Genomic DNA, 17,011 nt, shown 5'->3' on the forward strand with positions numbered 1-17,011 from the left:
TGGTTTAAGGCTATACCAGTGCCTCCTGTTCTAGCTGTTCCATCAGCTGCATTAGAAATCAGACATATACAGACATTCTAAATAGAAGAAAAGGTAGAAAGCTGGGATTCTACAGTCTTCTGGATAGCCGATGGCAAATTATCTGAAAGATAATTGGTAGTCTCTCAGGTCAATTTTCTTTGGAATCAAGTATAGGTTATGCAGTTCAGCACACTCAGGGTAAAAGTTGTTGAAGTGTGTGTCCATTTTCCAAATCTGTCCAAGGCCCTGGACTCCCTGTTAGGGGGGATGGACAGATGAATTCTCCCTCTGACAGTTCCTTCTTTGTGGCTGCCACTACGACCATGGCATCCATGGGAGAATGCTTACTCCAGTGAAGCCTGGCTTTTGGAGCTGCCAGAATCCTGTCAGATTTCTTGGGTAAAGGGTGCTGCTGCTGTATCAGGCTCCTGTGAGGCTTGCTGAGCTACTAGAACAATAAGTGTCTGGGGGAGGGACAATTCAAGAAGTAGAGCAGCCAGCTCCAAAAGCGTTCAGTAACATGAATTCTTCTGAGGAAGGCGTACCTGTAGACCAACCTTCTGTTTATTCAATTCTAGAATTTCTGTCGAGGAAATCTCTCCAAAGGGGATCTCTCCTTCTTCCAAATCAGTGTCTTCTGTGATGGATTCTGGTGATAAATCCAAGTGCTTCCGTTTGCACATCTGCTATCTATGTACCCGCCACTGGAGAATATCTGGCAATGGGTCTGAATCAGATTGAGAACTCAAATATAGTACTTTCCCTAGTCGTTTGGAGACTGAATGCCCCTGTCAACAAGAAGCAGCAGTTTCTAGAGCAAAATAAGTTTGAAGTCGGGTCAGATCTGAAAAGGATGGAGGCACCACTTCTCTCAAGCCAGACAGGACCTGATGGAGTCTGGAAGGCTGAGTAAGAGATCAGAGCTGAGGAACTCTCTCTCTAAAAGCTGGAAGAGAAAGAGGTCCTGGAGCTTCAACACTTCATGGCTCTGCGGATGACATCAGAGCCAAGCTGCCAAGTACCAATGCTCTGTGAGGAAGGGCTGGCTCCAACAACTGTGGAGTTGAACCCTCTCCCAAAATGCTGACTCTCAATGCTTCAGCTCATACACTCGTTTCAATCCGAGAGGACTTGGAAGTCAAGAGACAGACTGGGTCATTGTCAGAGCCGAAGTAGATGACAAAGGTGCTTTGGGGATATTCAGATCCAATAGTTGGACCTGCAATGGAGTCTAACAATGGAGGGTTGATGGTGATATTCTTTGACTCTATCAGAGGGGATGGAGCCAGAAGGATCCCCAACTTTATTTGCATTTGGAAGAATTTCAACATCATCTTGTCAACATCTGCTTTGGTGAGACTTTTGGTAGAATGGGCAGACCAGGAAGAAGTGATTGATGAAGTCCTGGAGCTTTGTTGAAGAATAGGGAATGGAGCAGAGGACAAATCAGATGTGAAGTGAAAAGCCACGATCTGAGGCTTCACATCAGTGGGCCTTGGCATTTTTGGCACTGGACCAGCTGAGATTGTGGGATCTGGGGACTGTTTTTAGCTTTTTCAACATCCTTCTCATGAGTCCTATCTTTAATAGGTTCCTTTGACTTGGGAGCTTCCTTTTCTTTCTCCTTTGGGGTTGTGGAAAAGGGAGAAACCACCAAAGACCCTGAAGTGGATAGAAGAAGGTCCTTTAGGATTAGATTATCTTTTCTGCTCCAAAGAGCTTTATAGCCTAAAGAATTACAAGCTTCACATTCAGTATCTAAATGCACTGCTCCCAAACAATATATGCACATTGAATGGGGGTCCTATGGAGGGATTTTGTGGTCACTTTGCACATTTTTTAAAACTGTTATCTGACATTTTTAGAAAGCTCAATTAAGCAGCAATACTAAATAGCCTAAAGTAAACTCAGGAAATTTACTTAGCACAGGAAACTCAGCAAGACTACAAATACCTACAAAACGTTAAAGAACTACAGTGACTATAACAACTATGTTATACAAGTATAAGAAAAGAAGAAAAAAATAACAGAAAAAATGGAATAATGTAGATATCAAAAATAAAGTGAAAATCTCTTATCCAACAAGAGCACAGAGTCTCTGGAACTGTTTGGTTGAAGAGACAAATGAGACCTGGGATAATCTGACAGTGGTGAGGGACTTAAGGGTAGGTGAGGTGACAGAACCCTGGATCCAACGGTTTGAAGTTGCTGAGGCCAGATCCAAATTGGATCAGTTTCAAAGGTTGAATGAATCAAACAAAAATAAACATTGGATCTTAAACTTGTGAGATCCAGAAGGAACACAGAAAAATGTCTTGCTTTTCCTGACACATTGGGGGGGGGGGGTTGTTACCCAAAAAATAAACATTGGATCTTAAACTTGTGAGATCCAGAAGGAACACAGAAAAATGTCTTGCTTTTCCTGACACATGGGGGGAGGGGTTGTTACCCAAAAAATAAACATTGGATCTTAAACTTGTGAGATCCAGAAGGAACACAGAAAAATGTCTTGCTTTTCCTGACACATGGGGGGGGGGTTGTTACCCAAGCAAACCAAGGGAACAAAGACCACAGCTATAAAGCTGTTAAAGGCTAATGGAAAGCTCGGAAAAGAGGTCTGCTAGAAACAGAAGAAGGGAGAGGTTAGAGGCTTAAAAAAGGAGAAGAATAGTACGAATCTCCAAAAGGTGCAGCACAGGGAATGTGATCTAGTCCAGGAAAGACAAAGAAAGGATCAAGGTGACAGACTCCAAATTAAACTTAATGACGTCGAATTTTAATATGGTTGCATGTGGTAGTTGTAATCAGTGTAGTTTTATTAACAATAGTAATATATTTGAACAGCCTGTCACTGGACAAATCTTTTCTTTTTCCACAGGGACTAATTGTAGGTCAGTAAATGTGATTTATCTCGCTAGTTGCACTGCCTGCCAAGCGTTTTATATTGGCAAAACCAATAGGCAGTTGAGATTGAGAATTAGGGAACATCTTTATAAAATGAGAATAGGTGATATCACTAATGCACTAGCGAAACATCAGATACAGGCAGGGACTACACATTCCTTTACCTTTTTTGTCTTACAGATTATTCATGACACTATGAGGGGTGGGGATGTGGAAGCTTATACACTTGAGATGGAACTCAGATGGATTATAAGGTGCAGAGCTGATTCAACCCCTGGGTTGAATGATAAAGTTAGTCTACAACCTTTTTGAAAAGAAGGAAGTTAGGTAAAGCTGTGAATAAATAAAATTAAATATAAAATAATATATATAATATATTTTATTATGTTTTGGACAGTCACTTTTGCTTGTTTTTAACTGTTGTTTTATCTATGTTTTATAATGGATGTTTTCATAGTAGAAGCTTCATGAATATTTTATTGTTTAATTAATTGGTTTGAACAACACCCTGTTGTTAATTGTTGAAGCTATTTAATGACTGTGTGATGTGTATGCTGCTACAGTCTGAGGAAGCCATTCTGGTGAAAGTGCTTACTACTGCATGCAATAAAGAAGGTTTTTTATCGTTTTGGACGTTGTGGACTGCTTTCTGGTTTTGCTTTTTACTTGCCATTGCTGCTTAATACTACATGCTGGTGTCTGCAGAGGAATGCAGTATTTTTGTGACTTTGCGAACAAGCAGTGTTGAGTCTTACAAGCCCTCACGTTCCTGTACACGAGGTTTTTATTTTTATGCTACATGTTTTAACAGGAACGTGGTCTCTCTGTGCTAGCCTTTTATTCTTGATTTGGAACATTAGCACTGTACTCACAGCAACAAAGACTTGGAGATGGGCCTTTGCTGTGCATGATAATGGTACGGGTGGGGCAAGTAGTCTAGGAAAATTTTAGGTGCTGAGCTGCTTGCCTCTTGCCTGTGCTCAAGTTCTACAGCTAGAAGAAGATGGACTGATCTAAACAAATTAAGACTTAAAGTAATATGAAAGTGAGAGTAGGTATAGAGATTTACCACATATGCATGCACTTGCACTGCTCACATACACAGGACCTTGCATACAAACATTCATATTTTTTATCAACGTGCATTAGGCAGGATGTACAATGATGCAATCAAATAAATTACACTTCTGTCTCATTTGCTCTGCTGGATTATGTTATGTAGCTTATTAATCTCTGCATATCTATACTGTTACACTAGTCAGGTATTTTCCTTCTTATGCTTCCAAAAGTAAAAGGATTTTGCTTAGCTGGAATTTCTGGGTTACAAACACGAATAAATTAATAAAAAAAAAATCTGATAAACAGTACATGGTAGGAAAGGGATTTAACAGACAATCCAGAAACAGTTGAACTAGAACCTAAATAAAATGCGACTGTTTCTGATTAATGTATAAACATAACATGCAATAATCATGGAGGAACATTTAATTCAGCTGTTCTGTTTTATTTGAGGGGTGGAAAAGTAGTTGCCGCCTCACACTGCTTAGTTCTCTGATTTGTTTTTTTACCTAGGTACCTACTATGGAGGAGAGTCTGAATGTCCCTCCTATGTCCAAGTGTTTTTTCCCCCCACAAAGTGCTCTTTTTCTTGTTGCATCCCAAAGACGTGCTGCAACTGAACTGGTGATCCTCCATACTGCCTACAGGTGTGCAAGTGAGTGTGTTTGGATACGATTATAAACTGTCATCTAATGCAGCACCAGCTTCCCTACATTGCACCCAGTGACTGCTTGGATAGGCTCTGGCTCTTCCACATCACTGATGTGGATAGATCAGGTATTCAGAGACAATATGACATGGAGTGCAACTAAATGCTCTGTGCAGCTAAATCCTTTTTATGCTATGTCTGGGATAAACAGCCACATTTGTAATAGCAGTTCAAGTCAGCTTACTACTGATATGAGACAATATCTACTGCATTATCTTGGAGGTGACAGAACAAAACTTGCTAGAACTTTATGCTTATTATGTGTTTTCTATAAGTAATGAACTGCTGAATGTATTCGCCTATCAGACTGAAATAGACCATTAGCTCCACTAAAATGCTTACTGCTTTTTGGAAGACATTCGCATTACAGAGACTAAGGTCTAATAATTCTACATATACCGCATACCAAACTGGAATGTTAGGGCAGAAAAGGTTGCAATGAGCAAAAGAGAAAATACTTTATACAGCCAAAAATATTATCTTTATCTGCCATTCTTTTTCAATTTGTCTGCCTCTCTAAGAACTGTACCTTTATCACACGGAAGCTGAGGTAACGCTTATTCAGCATTATAATTTTGTATTCATTGGTGCCATCATCCATTACATGGCGAAGTGCAAGCAGAGATGGAGAATTGGAGAGGACAGCATTTCTCCAAGCAGGGTCCCCTTCATGTGCAATTACAAGGTTCTGTTCATGGGAGGTTATGGCTTCATACAAAACACTGGGGTCATCATATTCATCAGGAGATGTGAAATGATCCTGCAGAAGGTATAAAAGAAGAATATAGATGGCATTCAGGTAGACAGCATCAACAATGCTATTTCAATTTCATTCCTATTCACACATCTTAAAGATGTATTAAACTGATCTACTCAATGTGGTGTTACAAAAACGAACTGTCCATCAAATGACCCACAGACTACTGAAACAGTTTACCTACTATACGTACTATGTAACAATGATTTTTTTGATCATGTATCCAACAGAGTGTGTATATATATATATATATATATATATATATATATATATATATATATACGAATAACCTGTTCATAGTGACAGTATGAGGAACATTTCCAAGGCACATTTACAACAAACTTACAAAATATGAAAAATGCAAAAAAAAATTGACAGAATACTAAACTAGAATTAGAATAAGACAATGTGACACACAAATGGGAAATTATGCTAACTCCCCGGTGTAGATTAGTAAAGCTACAAAACATTCTACACAGCAGATGTAGTGCATTTAGATTTAAAAATTATCAGTAGGCAACATGAAGAAGACTAGACTTAAAACTTCAAATATTACAGAACCCTTATATACAGAAGCAGGCTGCTGCAACAAACAGGACTGCCATTGTTATTATTTCCCCTTCTGCCCCTGGGGGAAAAATCACCACGTGCATCAGGCAAGGGTCCCTGGGATTTTCAAAACCACATCTTTCCACCCTTCTGACCCTTTGGGTATGGTCTGGTAAGAGATGCAAAATGGACTCCGACATCAGAGAGCGTCTTGCCTTCCTGCTGGCACCTGGTAAGCGTGTCTTTCACCTGAGGCCCAAAAAGAGAGGAGCCATCAAAGGGGGTATTGGTGAAGGATGCTCTGAAAGGTTCTGCAAACTGACACAGCAGCAGCCAAGAATGTCTCCTAAGAGCCACTCCTGTTCCTGCAGCTCTACTCGCTCCACCGGCTGCATATGAAATAAGCCTCATGGAGGAGTTGACTATTGAATTAAGAGTTGCCAGCTAGGTAGCTACTTTGGCTAAAGGTCCCTCAGCTGTCGGATCTTGTAGGGTATCTCCAAGCTCTTTTAGGTGATCCCTCTGAAGACTAGGAAAGATAGTTCAGGGACCTAAGGGAGAAGGGTGCTGATGAAAACATCCGCTTCCCAAATATGGCCATCGTACGAGAGTCTTTATTCGGTGGATGGACAGATGAGAAGGTTTCAGCTAACTCTCTCTCTGTGGCTGCTGCTACCACCGTGGCATCAACTGGGACACCTTTAGTTAAGAACTGTTTGTCTTGGGGAGCTGTAATGAATTTATTGGGTCTCCTCGAGACAGGTTCCATGGAATCTGGAGCTGACCAAGCCTTTCGAGACACTACAGACATGAGTGGATCAAAAGGCAGACACACCCAGGAGGTGGAAGGTCGGGAACCAAATGCATCCAGGTATACAGACTCGACCTCGGAGGGGGCTAGGGAAGTCCAGCTACGCCTCTGCCTGAGAATCTCAAGGATGCCCGAAAAAGAAACATCTTCAGAGGGGGACCCCTCCAATTCATCCAGGTATGTATCTGAGGTGACAGACTCAGGGGAGTCTTGGTGCTTCCTCTTGCACTTTTTCTTCTGGAAAGCCTGCTCAGAATGCTCTGGGAAGGTTTCGGAAGAAGAGGGTTCACCTAATGGGGTGTCCTGGGGCATAGGTTCCCTACGCTTTGGGGCTGGAGGGAGAGCAGAGGTTGTCACGGGCACCAAGGGGGACTGAGCCAATGGAACCGATAGTGGAGCTGTCTGTGGGGACAGCACTCTCCGCATGACCTCGAAGGCGCCGCTGTCTCGACACAAGGAGGAATCCATCTCCGAAGAGACAGGAATCCCACCCTGTGCCGAGGGCAATGGCTCCAAGGCCGATGTGGGAGCCGAGCTCAACTGAGCAGATGCTCCGAGAGGGAGAGCGGGGTCTGATGCCACTCCCCCCTCAGAGCGGAGAGAGCTTTGGCGCCCAGATACTTCGATGGGAGGAAGAATCGAGGTAATCAGATCCAACGTCGGAGCTGAAGAGGATGTCATCAGATCTGAAGGAACCACTATCGGAGCTTCCATGGACTCTGGCTCTGAACTAAGCATAGTCGGAGGAGGAATCGAAACTGAAGCGGATGGAGTGGACGCCTGTTGAGGCGGGCTCGAAAGCATTTTAGCAAGGGCCTGTGACTTCAGCAACCTACTGACCACTCTGTTCACATCCTGATCCGATAACCTCGAGGATCAAGAGGAGTGGGGAGATGAGTGATGAATAGACTTACTTTGAAGTAAGGGTGATTGTGGCACCGAGCAAATTGGCTCCAATGAAGGTGACCTAGCTCGTCTGTGGCTCCAAGACGGCTCCAAAGTAACAACTGAAGTCGATGGAGGGGTAGTCTTGTCAGTGCCAGATGGCGCCGACACACTTTGTTTGTCAAGCTCACAGGTCAGTTCCGAACAGGGAGCTGACAGCTTGACTGGTTTCAAAGGTTACACTGGCTGAGATGCTTTAGCCGGAGAATCCTGTTTTAGCAATCCATGGAGGGTAAGCTTGTATTTCCGCTCCTGCAGGACCCTTGGACTAAAGGCATGACAAACAGTACAAGAGTCCTGCAGGTGCAGAGCCCCCAAGCAGAAAAAACAACTAGTGTGCCCATCTGTCAGAGACATCTTCTGACAGCATGAGTCACACTTTTTAAAACCAAAGGTTTTAACTTTCTTAGACATTTTACCAAAAAGACAAACTACAATACTAACGAAAAATTAATAAAGACCTTAAATGAGAGCCTCTAACTTAAACGACTGTCCTTAAAGGGGAGGGGGACTATCTAAGTTAAACGAGTTCAGGGAATAACAGAAGGCCTAGCGACTAAGGGGCGATGGCCAACACAGCACAAAAAAAACCCAGCAAGGATGAGATAAGGGGTTTACAATAAAATAAATTTACAAACTACGAGAGAGAAAATCTATATCAAATTTTAAGCACAATATTTGAGTTTAATAGAGAAAAAAATTATACTAAGCCAGAGCCAGTATTGATCGCAACCTCGCAGCTAAAGCGACAAATGAGATCTGGGTAGGTGACGCTGGGCATTCTGGGATAAGGGGTAGCCTCGAGCCAGTAGAGAGCTCTCGAACTATAGTAAGTGGCCGAGTCGGAGCAGGGGATCGGCTCTGAACCCATCCAGCAAGAACAAAGGCGAGATTGGGCAACTTAACATCAAAGGTTATGACTAGGAGGTAGGAAGAGAAAGATAGTGATGTAAAAAAATAAAAACAGAAGGGTATATGGAGAAATAAGGTGACCAGACTGCAAGAAATACTGATTTTAAGGCTGATAAAGAGAGGAAGAGGCATGTAATGCAGAGTGATGAAGTCTGACTACAGCCCAGCAACCTGACTTAACAGATTCTGATGCTGCAGCAGCCATATGGATTGATGGGGAATCAATAGCAAAAGTCAGCTTACCAGTTGGGGTGGGGTGGATGCGAGGTTACTCAAGTCTGCTGAAATACTATCAACAGGAGCGTGAGTGGTAGTGCTATAAAGCAGTTGCTCGAAGGTTGGCCTGCCAAGCAAAATGTAGCTCATGTCAGAGTGCAGAAGCAAAAATGATCTACTAAACTAGTACTGAAATATTGGTTCAGCTGTGCTGGTGGCAGCTGCAGTGGGAAGTGAAAACAAATAGGTTCAAACTCTTAGCTCTGCCATATGATAGCCTAATTCTCTGCTTGTCTTTTTACAGGTTCTGCTGACAACAAACTAAAAGAAAAACACAGACAAGCTGGAGTTTTCACTCTGTGATACCTTAAACCTCCTGTAATGCTACCCATTGGTTATATGCAAATGACTCTTTAATGACATCAAGTGTTTCAGCTACATGGCTTCTGAATGTCCCTGACTTTTTAAACCTTTATGGGTACATTCAAGCCAAACACCACTAGCAATGAACATACTTGTTTTGATCTTTATGTCCACAGCTAGTGGGGTCTGGCTAGATAGACCTGAATGTAACAAGTAAAAAAAAAAGTCATGGACACACAGCTCTCTACCTTCCATCTCCAAAATGAGGAACACTGCCTCTCATAATGTGGAACAAATGGGCAAAATGTGGAACACCTACTTACAGCTTAGTAACAACTTCAACTAGGAAGCTCACAGGATGGCTAAAATGTGCTACTTTATATTAATAAAATGTTCTTTTGATGAATTAATATGATTCAGCACTATCTGCCATAGATTTCAGTTAAAAAATTCCTAAGTCTGAATGTGTGACATACTCTTTCAATGTGGAACTTTGAGGAATATGAGCTTTTTAAGACCCAAAATGAGGAACGTTCCTCGTAATGAGGTACACTTGAGAGGTATGCATGGACATTCAGAAGCCATGTAGCTGAAACAGTGTGTACTTAACGGGTCATCTGTATATATCCTATGGGCCTGCAATACAGGAGGTTTAAGGTATCACACAGTCAAAACTCTAGACGGGATAGTTTTTCTTGAAGTTTGTACCAAGTGGTTTGTCTGTGTGACCTTTTTACCTTCTGCTCTGCTGACAACAGGGATAACAACAGAAGATAAACTGGGGTAAGCAAGCAGGAATGGAGCCCTGACTACAAGTAGCAGTTAGGCCGCTGAAGGAGCTGGGTGGGAGGTGAAAGTAAGCGGCAGACAACTTGCCCATCTGTAGGGGATGGCTGTCAAGTCTCCTGCACCACTTTATCCTACTGAAGGGTGGGAAAATGCTGTGTAGCACTTGGAATGAGGATGTGCACTTGGCTACTGCCAAGCTGCTTCTGTAATGGTCCTCTAAAGGGGCAATGCTATGTGGAGAGGACATGTACTGAAGTGTAGACGTCATCCTGCCAGAAGGGAAAACTGCAGAGCTACCTGTTTAAGTGAATACAAATACCAACCCCCAAAGGGGTGAGGGGTTAAGGCCATAAAGAAAACATCTGATGGCTGCTTAAATGATTCTTCTTGGTTTCCCACACTGGAGAAGTGGGATCAAGTGGGCCATCTGGAAAAGATGGGGCTGTTGGCTGACAAGCAGTAGAGGAGAAACAGAAAATTAAAAAACAAACAAAAAAAAAAAAAACAAAAATGGGGGAACACTTCATGACTGAAGCAGGCATAGATATAAACATAAATAAAAAGACCATTGGGGAACAGGAAAAAGCAAAAGTTTGTGAAAAATTAGGAATGGATGACAAGTCTATGGTCATAGAAGGCAGAATATATAGATATTGTGATATTTAATTACAGACTTTTTAAACTATCGATTATACTGTAAGTTGAATGTAAGAAGAAAGTCTCATAAATTTGCTTGTAGCAAGCTGCTTGTCAGCTGTTCTTGTACTGCAAATCACAGAGACAGGTTCCTCAATGATCCTTAAGAAGACAACCTAGATACACTATCAGCTCAGTTTTGGCCTTAGGTGCAATCTTCTTATAACATAAATGTCATCAGAGCCACTGTTCATTAAATGGTATTCATAATATACTAATTTAGAGAGATCAGCCATTGCTCACTCCCAACTTCTATCCACCCTACTCTATGCATCTCCCATTCTGACTAATCTCAAAAAAAACAGAACTAAGCAAAATGGAAGCCTGCTATAACAGAATTGCCCGCTTTGCTGCAAATTGCTCATATAGACCTTATCACTGTACTGCTTTGAGACAGCTCCACTGGCTTGAACTGCCCAACCTCCTAACCTACAATCAGTTCTGCTCTGTCATTCGATCTATTACCTCCCAAATAAGTGCCCTGCCCTCAAAAACCTAGTACATCACTCAGCCAAAAGGCCTCTTAGATCATCAAGCAAACTACTACTAGAAGTCACCAACAGCTACAATAGCTTTGGAGATGCACTATATAGTAGTTCAGTGGCTAAAAAATGGAACTCTACCCCCACTAGCATTCAAAACACATCATCCAAAGCATCCTTTAAAGACCTCATCAAGCAACATCTCAAGCAAAGTTGGCAGTGCCATGATTGCTCCCCAGGCTAGTGAAACCGGATAAGGTATACATACTAAATCTAGAGTACTTGATAATAGTTTTCAGTCTTACTCACAAACACTGGCTAATCTACAATGTATGTACTGTACCTGTGTACTATGCATGTATTCTACCTATGTTCCAAATTTCAGCTGTACACCACAAATCTATTAATTACCTTTATTTTTAAATTAATATTTTTTGTTTTGTTCTCTCCACTGTAACTGTTGATGTGCTGCATACCACTGTAAAACATGTCTTTTGTAATTTGTCTGTATACCGATCATGTCTAAATAACTAAATGCATCTGTAATTTTTCTATGTGGAGCTTTTCTCCCTGGGCCTCTGCTGAAAAAGGGCCTTTTCGGCTCAGTCAGACACCCCCGGTTAACAAATGTAAAATAAAATAAAAATAAATAATAAACAGGCAGTACTGGTAAAGTAAAGATCATTTTACAAAATGCAATGTGACAAGATTAGTGACTACAAGCTACATACAAGTTTGATGTTACAGTTATAAAAGTTATAGATAAACAAGTAAATAATTATTCAAATTGTTTGGATGAGAGAAGGCTGTTGTGCTTAAACAAATATAGTGCATTTGTTCATCTTGCTTTTAAGCTCCAACTTGCTATTAAGTAGCATAAAAAAGCTGTGGTGGGCTGACAGTGCTCCCTTTTAGGTAACAAGAGTTCTGCAGTATTCACAATGTGTGGCTATCTTCCCCTGTTTGAAATAGAGGTAACATTGTACAGAGGGACAGTGACAGAGAAGGAATGAAGGTGTCGATGGACCACATGCTTAGCTGGCAGTCTAGGTTTATGAGCAAGCGGCCATCAAGGAAGTTCTGGATCAAATAGGAAAAGATGTACAAAAGTTGAAAAGGTGATGAGGCAGAGTGACAGCTACAGCTGTGGATTTTGCTGCCCTAGCTACCTTCCAGGCAGAAGTCATTAAGTGACTGCAGAAGCAAGCCAACCTTTCTGGAGAGGAAGCAGAAAGCAAGAGAAAATTAAGCTTACAGAAAGACATCATGGTGATAGGGATCAAAAAAACGAGTCTTCTACTACCTTTTCCCTTTGTTCACCTATCAAAAGACCCTTGTTGGAGCTTTAAAAGTGACACTGCTCAAAAAAATGGCAAAAACAGATCTGCCTGGTAAGATGCCATAACGAGTGGCAGAATAATTTCAAGACTATAAGGCCATGGTTCTTAAATTACACATGGACTGACACGGGCCTCCTAACAGGATGAGAGCACATAAAGGTGGCAGAAGACTTCTTTACTGTTGTAGCAGCTACTAGGTGGTTTAGAGGGCTGGACAATGACTTCAAGCTTATATGACTTGTAGGATGGACCTTCTTGGTAAAATGCTCTTAACACTTGATGGTGAAATTCCCGGAATAAAGGGTAAACTGTCGCTCTTAGTACACAAAGTCAAGCAAGGATCTCCAAATAGGAGAAAGAATAAAGGTGATAGAACACATCCCCTTACTACTGCATATGCTGAGGAAAGACAGCAGCAAGTGTGTGGAAGATCAGCAGGTGGACTTGATGTACAGCCATAACATCCTGCTCAAAATCACTGTGGTACAGCAGGGGAAAAAGTCGGTTAAGAATAAGACTAAAGTTTTATGAGCTGGAGGTGGTGCTTGCCCTAAGCCAGAAATGCTTCCAACACTTTTACTGAAAACGAGTTGCTAAAATAGTCTACCTAAATGCAAAGGAGAGCACATTTAACAGTTTTTCAACTAAATCTATAAAGAATACATAATACTGGAATAAGAATTTGATGGTTAATGGGGACAGAGGGTTTGTGAATGCATACGCTCCAGTAAGAAGACATATCCCACCACTTAAAATATAACTAAGCAATCACAAATAAACTAAAAATGGCTAAAACAGTATTCTAGGACTTAACTCAATAATTAAATGTATTCATTAAAAATACAGTTTAATAGGCACTCTCATTAAAAGTAATTAAATATTAAAATAGTTATTCTCCAATTCTCTTCATTAATTAACCCAAATGAGCACAATGTCAAACATTAAAAAACATCAATTCCACTTCCTAAGTAAAATGTTAACAGATTCATCATTTTCAGAGTGTAACTTGTTCCAGGAGAAGAAGAAGAAGAAAAAAAAAACTTTTACTACATTTAAATCACCCGATGATCAGTCATATATTCATCTACTGCATTTTCACATCTTTTATACTTAACATCAGTAAGATGCCCTTGCATTATTAATTTTAGTTTCCTTTTTGTTTGATCTGCATAAATTAATCCATATAAACAAGCAATCAAGTGTATCACAGTCCCTGCATTTCAAGTATACTATCCCCCGACAGCCAAATTTCATCCTGCTTATGTACTGCACTCTCTTCATAAAAGTACTGTACATACCACAGGGAAAAGTTTCAGTGGTACTAAAGTTTTCTGCAGAGGAATAACATTGTTTATAACTATGCACTACTACATCTTTAATACTTCATTTATAGGAATACATAAACATACAGTATCCATCTGTCCACCCACAACCCCTTCCCATTTGTTTTGCACATGGAATCAGGGTGTCACTTCAGCAGTGACAATCACCTAGGACCAATGTTCACACCAGTCGGTGGCTCATCATAAAGAAAATACAAGCTTTGAATACAGATTGAGGGGGGGGGTGAGAGGAGGCACCCAGAAAAACAGGAACATAAGTAAATGCTAAGGGAGGTGGGCTGATATTAGGGACAAGTAGTGTTTGAAGACTTGATCAGAAGTGGTAGAGGAGGAAAGTACAGCTGTGTACACTTACCATAAATGTAGATGTTCGAGTGTATTTACTGTTGCAGTCATTACAAATGGGTTATCCTGCTGGCAGGCTATCCTCAGTCGGCCTGAATTCCAAAGTCTAGGTCCGGCATCGGTTGCTGTCGCCTCATCCCTGACGTCAGTGCGCCAGGGGTGTAAAAGTTGCAGCAGATGCCATTTTCTTCAGTTTTTCTTGCCCCAGATGTCAGGTGCCCCCAAAAGGGTAGGCTAAAAATCTGTCAAAAAACATGCATGTACCAAAGTATATATTTTGGCTTCATCTACAAGCAAATACACCACATAGGTTGTATAGAATAGAGAAGTACAGATAAGTTCCAGCAAAGTAATGGGGGATGGCGGGTGGATAACCTGGACTGCAACAGTGAATACACTCGAACATCTACATTTATGGTAAGTGTATACAACTGTACTATGTTCTTCGTGTTTCACTGTTGCAGTTATTACAATTGGGTTGAATCCAAAAGCCAAGGTTGGGAGGCTGGAGCTAAATAGCATTAGGGGCGGCTATTAGGCCCTGCAGAACTGCAGTGGCAAAGCCTGCCCTGAATTTAGAGTAGAGTGGTAAGTGATAGTGCTTTGTGAAGGTGTGCACTGATCTCCAAGTAGCAGCCTCTAAAATGTCTTTGGTTGGTACTCCCCCGAGGAAGGTTGCTGCTCTGGTTGAATGTGGCCTAATGCCCTTAGGTACTGGCTTGCCATGTTGAGAATAGCAGAAATGAATGCAGTGGCCTATCCACTTTGAAATAGCCTTTCCTTGTGATCCTGCAGCATATGCCACTAGTAATTGCTGTCTTTCTGAAAGCTTTGGTTCTGTTCAAATAGAAGCGTAGCTGTCTATGTATGTCCAAAGAATGCATAATTCTCTCCCCTTTATTCTGTGGGTTTGGATAAAAGGTAGGCAGATGAATAGTTTGGTTAAGGGCCACACTGGACACTACCTTAGGCATAAATGTCGGGTTTGTCCTCAGAGAAACCCTGTCTTGATAAAAGGTTCCACAGCCACGAGTGCCTGTAGCTCGGAGACTTGTCTTGCAGAAGTTATTGCTAGGAGCAGAGCTGTTTTCCAAGATATAAACTTTATATGAGCTGCAGCAGCTGGCTCGAAAGGAGGCAGGGTGAGTTTTTCCAAGACATAATTGAAGTCCCATGCAGGCACTGCTGATCTCCTTGGAGGCCTTAAATTTTTGTCCCCTCTGAGGTACTGCCTTAACAAAGGATGAGAAAAGATTGGTGGCTCTGTATTGTAATGAGCCAAAATGGCAGAGGCATGAATTTTTATAGATGAAAAAGATAGGCCTTTGTCCAGCATCTCAGTCAAGTATTGCAAAATCTGAGGAATGTTTGGTACAGCTGTGTCGGTTCCTTGTGCCTGGTTCCAAGCACAGAATCTCTTCCATTTTCCAGCATAGGATTTGCTAGTACTAGGCCTCCTGGCCTTCAAAATGACATCCATCACCGCTTTAGTGAGAGGTGTGTTTTGTATGACTACATTATCCGCCATGCTGCCAGATTTAAGGTCTTCAGTTGGCTGTGCAGGATCTGATTGTTCTGCTGGGACAGTAGATGAGGTACTTGAGATAAGGTCCAGGCTGGGCATTGAGACAAGTTCCTTAGGACTGGATACCAGTACTGGCGTGGCCAGTATGGGGCAATCAGTATTATTTTTGGCTTCTCCTGTCTGACCTTTAGGAGTACCTTGGGGAGGAGAGGTAGAGGAGGAAAGGCATATACTGTTCCAGCTGAAAGATAGGGCATCCACTTTCCATGCTTGTCTGTGATAAGTCCTTGTGCAGAATTCTCTTTAGTTGGCAGTTGTGAGGTGAGGCAAATAGATCTATTTCCGGGCATCCCCATTTCCTTGTTATCATGCTGAAGACTTGTGGATCCAATTTCCACTCGTGAGGATCCATGAGGTTTCTGCTTAGTTCGTCTGCCAGAGTATTTATCTTTCCTGGCAGGAATTGTGCCTGCAGATGTACTTGGTAAGTCAATGCTGTGTCCCACAAAGTCATGGCTAGTCTGCAAAGGGGGTATGAATGAGTGCCTCCCCTGCTTGTTTATTTACCACATGACTGTGGCATTGTCTGTCTTTATCAGTAGTTGTCCCGGATGAAGTAGGTCCTTGAAGGCTGTCAGGGCATTTTGAACAGCTACCATCTCTTTTTGACTGATATGTAGATGCATTTGGTTTGTGGACCATGTGCCTTGAATACATCTTCCTGCCATGTGGGCTCCTCAGGCATAATCTGATGCATCCGTTGTTAATATCTGTGTGGCTGGGGGAGAGTGAATGGCTGTCCCTTGTTCTGGTGACAGGCCTTCGCCCACCATCGAAACTCCTGTTGCAGACAGGGAATGAGAGTGATTATTGTTTCCAGGCAGTGGCAATGTTGAGTCCAAACACTTTTTAGGTACCACTGAATTTTTCCCATATGCAGTGTTGCATATGGAATTAGTAGGATGCAGGATGCCATGAAGCCCAAAGCCTGCAGAATTTTTCTTGCAGATAACTGGGCCTTTGTTGCCAACAGTCTGAAATACGTAGTCAGTTGTCTTCGTTTGTCTGGCGTGAGATGAGACATCTGGGCAGTTGTATTTAAGCTTGCACCCAGGAATATTATCTCTTGAGAGGGTACTAGCTTTGATTTCTGTTCGTTGACTGTGTACCCTAGGCATGATAGTAATCTCTTTACAAATGCCAGATGCTGTAGTAGAATGTCCTTGTTCTCTGCTTGAATTAGAC

The 17,011-nt window shown here is 41.8% G+C and overlaps 1 protein-coding gene across 1 annotated transcript in view; it reads right to left on the bottom strand.

Moving 5' to 3' along the window:
- PCNX1 (pecanex 1) overlaps positions 1-17,011 on the bottom strand; it is a 3,150,868-nt gene that overhangs the window by 692,574 nt on the left and 2,441,283 nt on the right. The window contains exon 30 of the mRNA XM_044073489.1: positions 5,223-5,453. Coding sequence (XP_043929424.1) covers positions 5,223-5,453 — 231 coding nt within the window. The remainder of the gene's footprint in view (positions 1-5,222; positions 5,454-17,011) is intronic.

Source organism: Protopterus annectens, chromosome 6.part0 (genome assembly GCF_019279795.1).
Source record: "Protopterus annectens isolate FY-2018-M chromosome 6.part0, PAN1.0, whole genome shotgun sequence".
In the NCBI taxonomy this organism is placed as follows: domain Eukaryota; kingdom Metazoa; phylum Chordata; order Ceratodontiformes; family Protopteridae; genus Protopterus; species Protopterus annectens.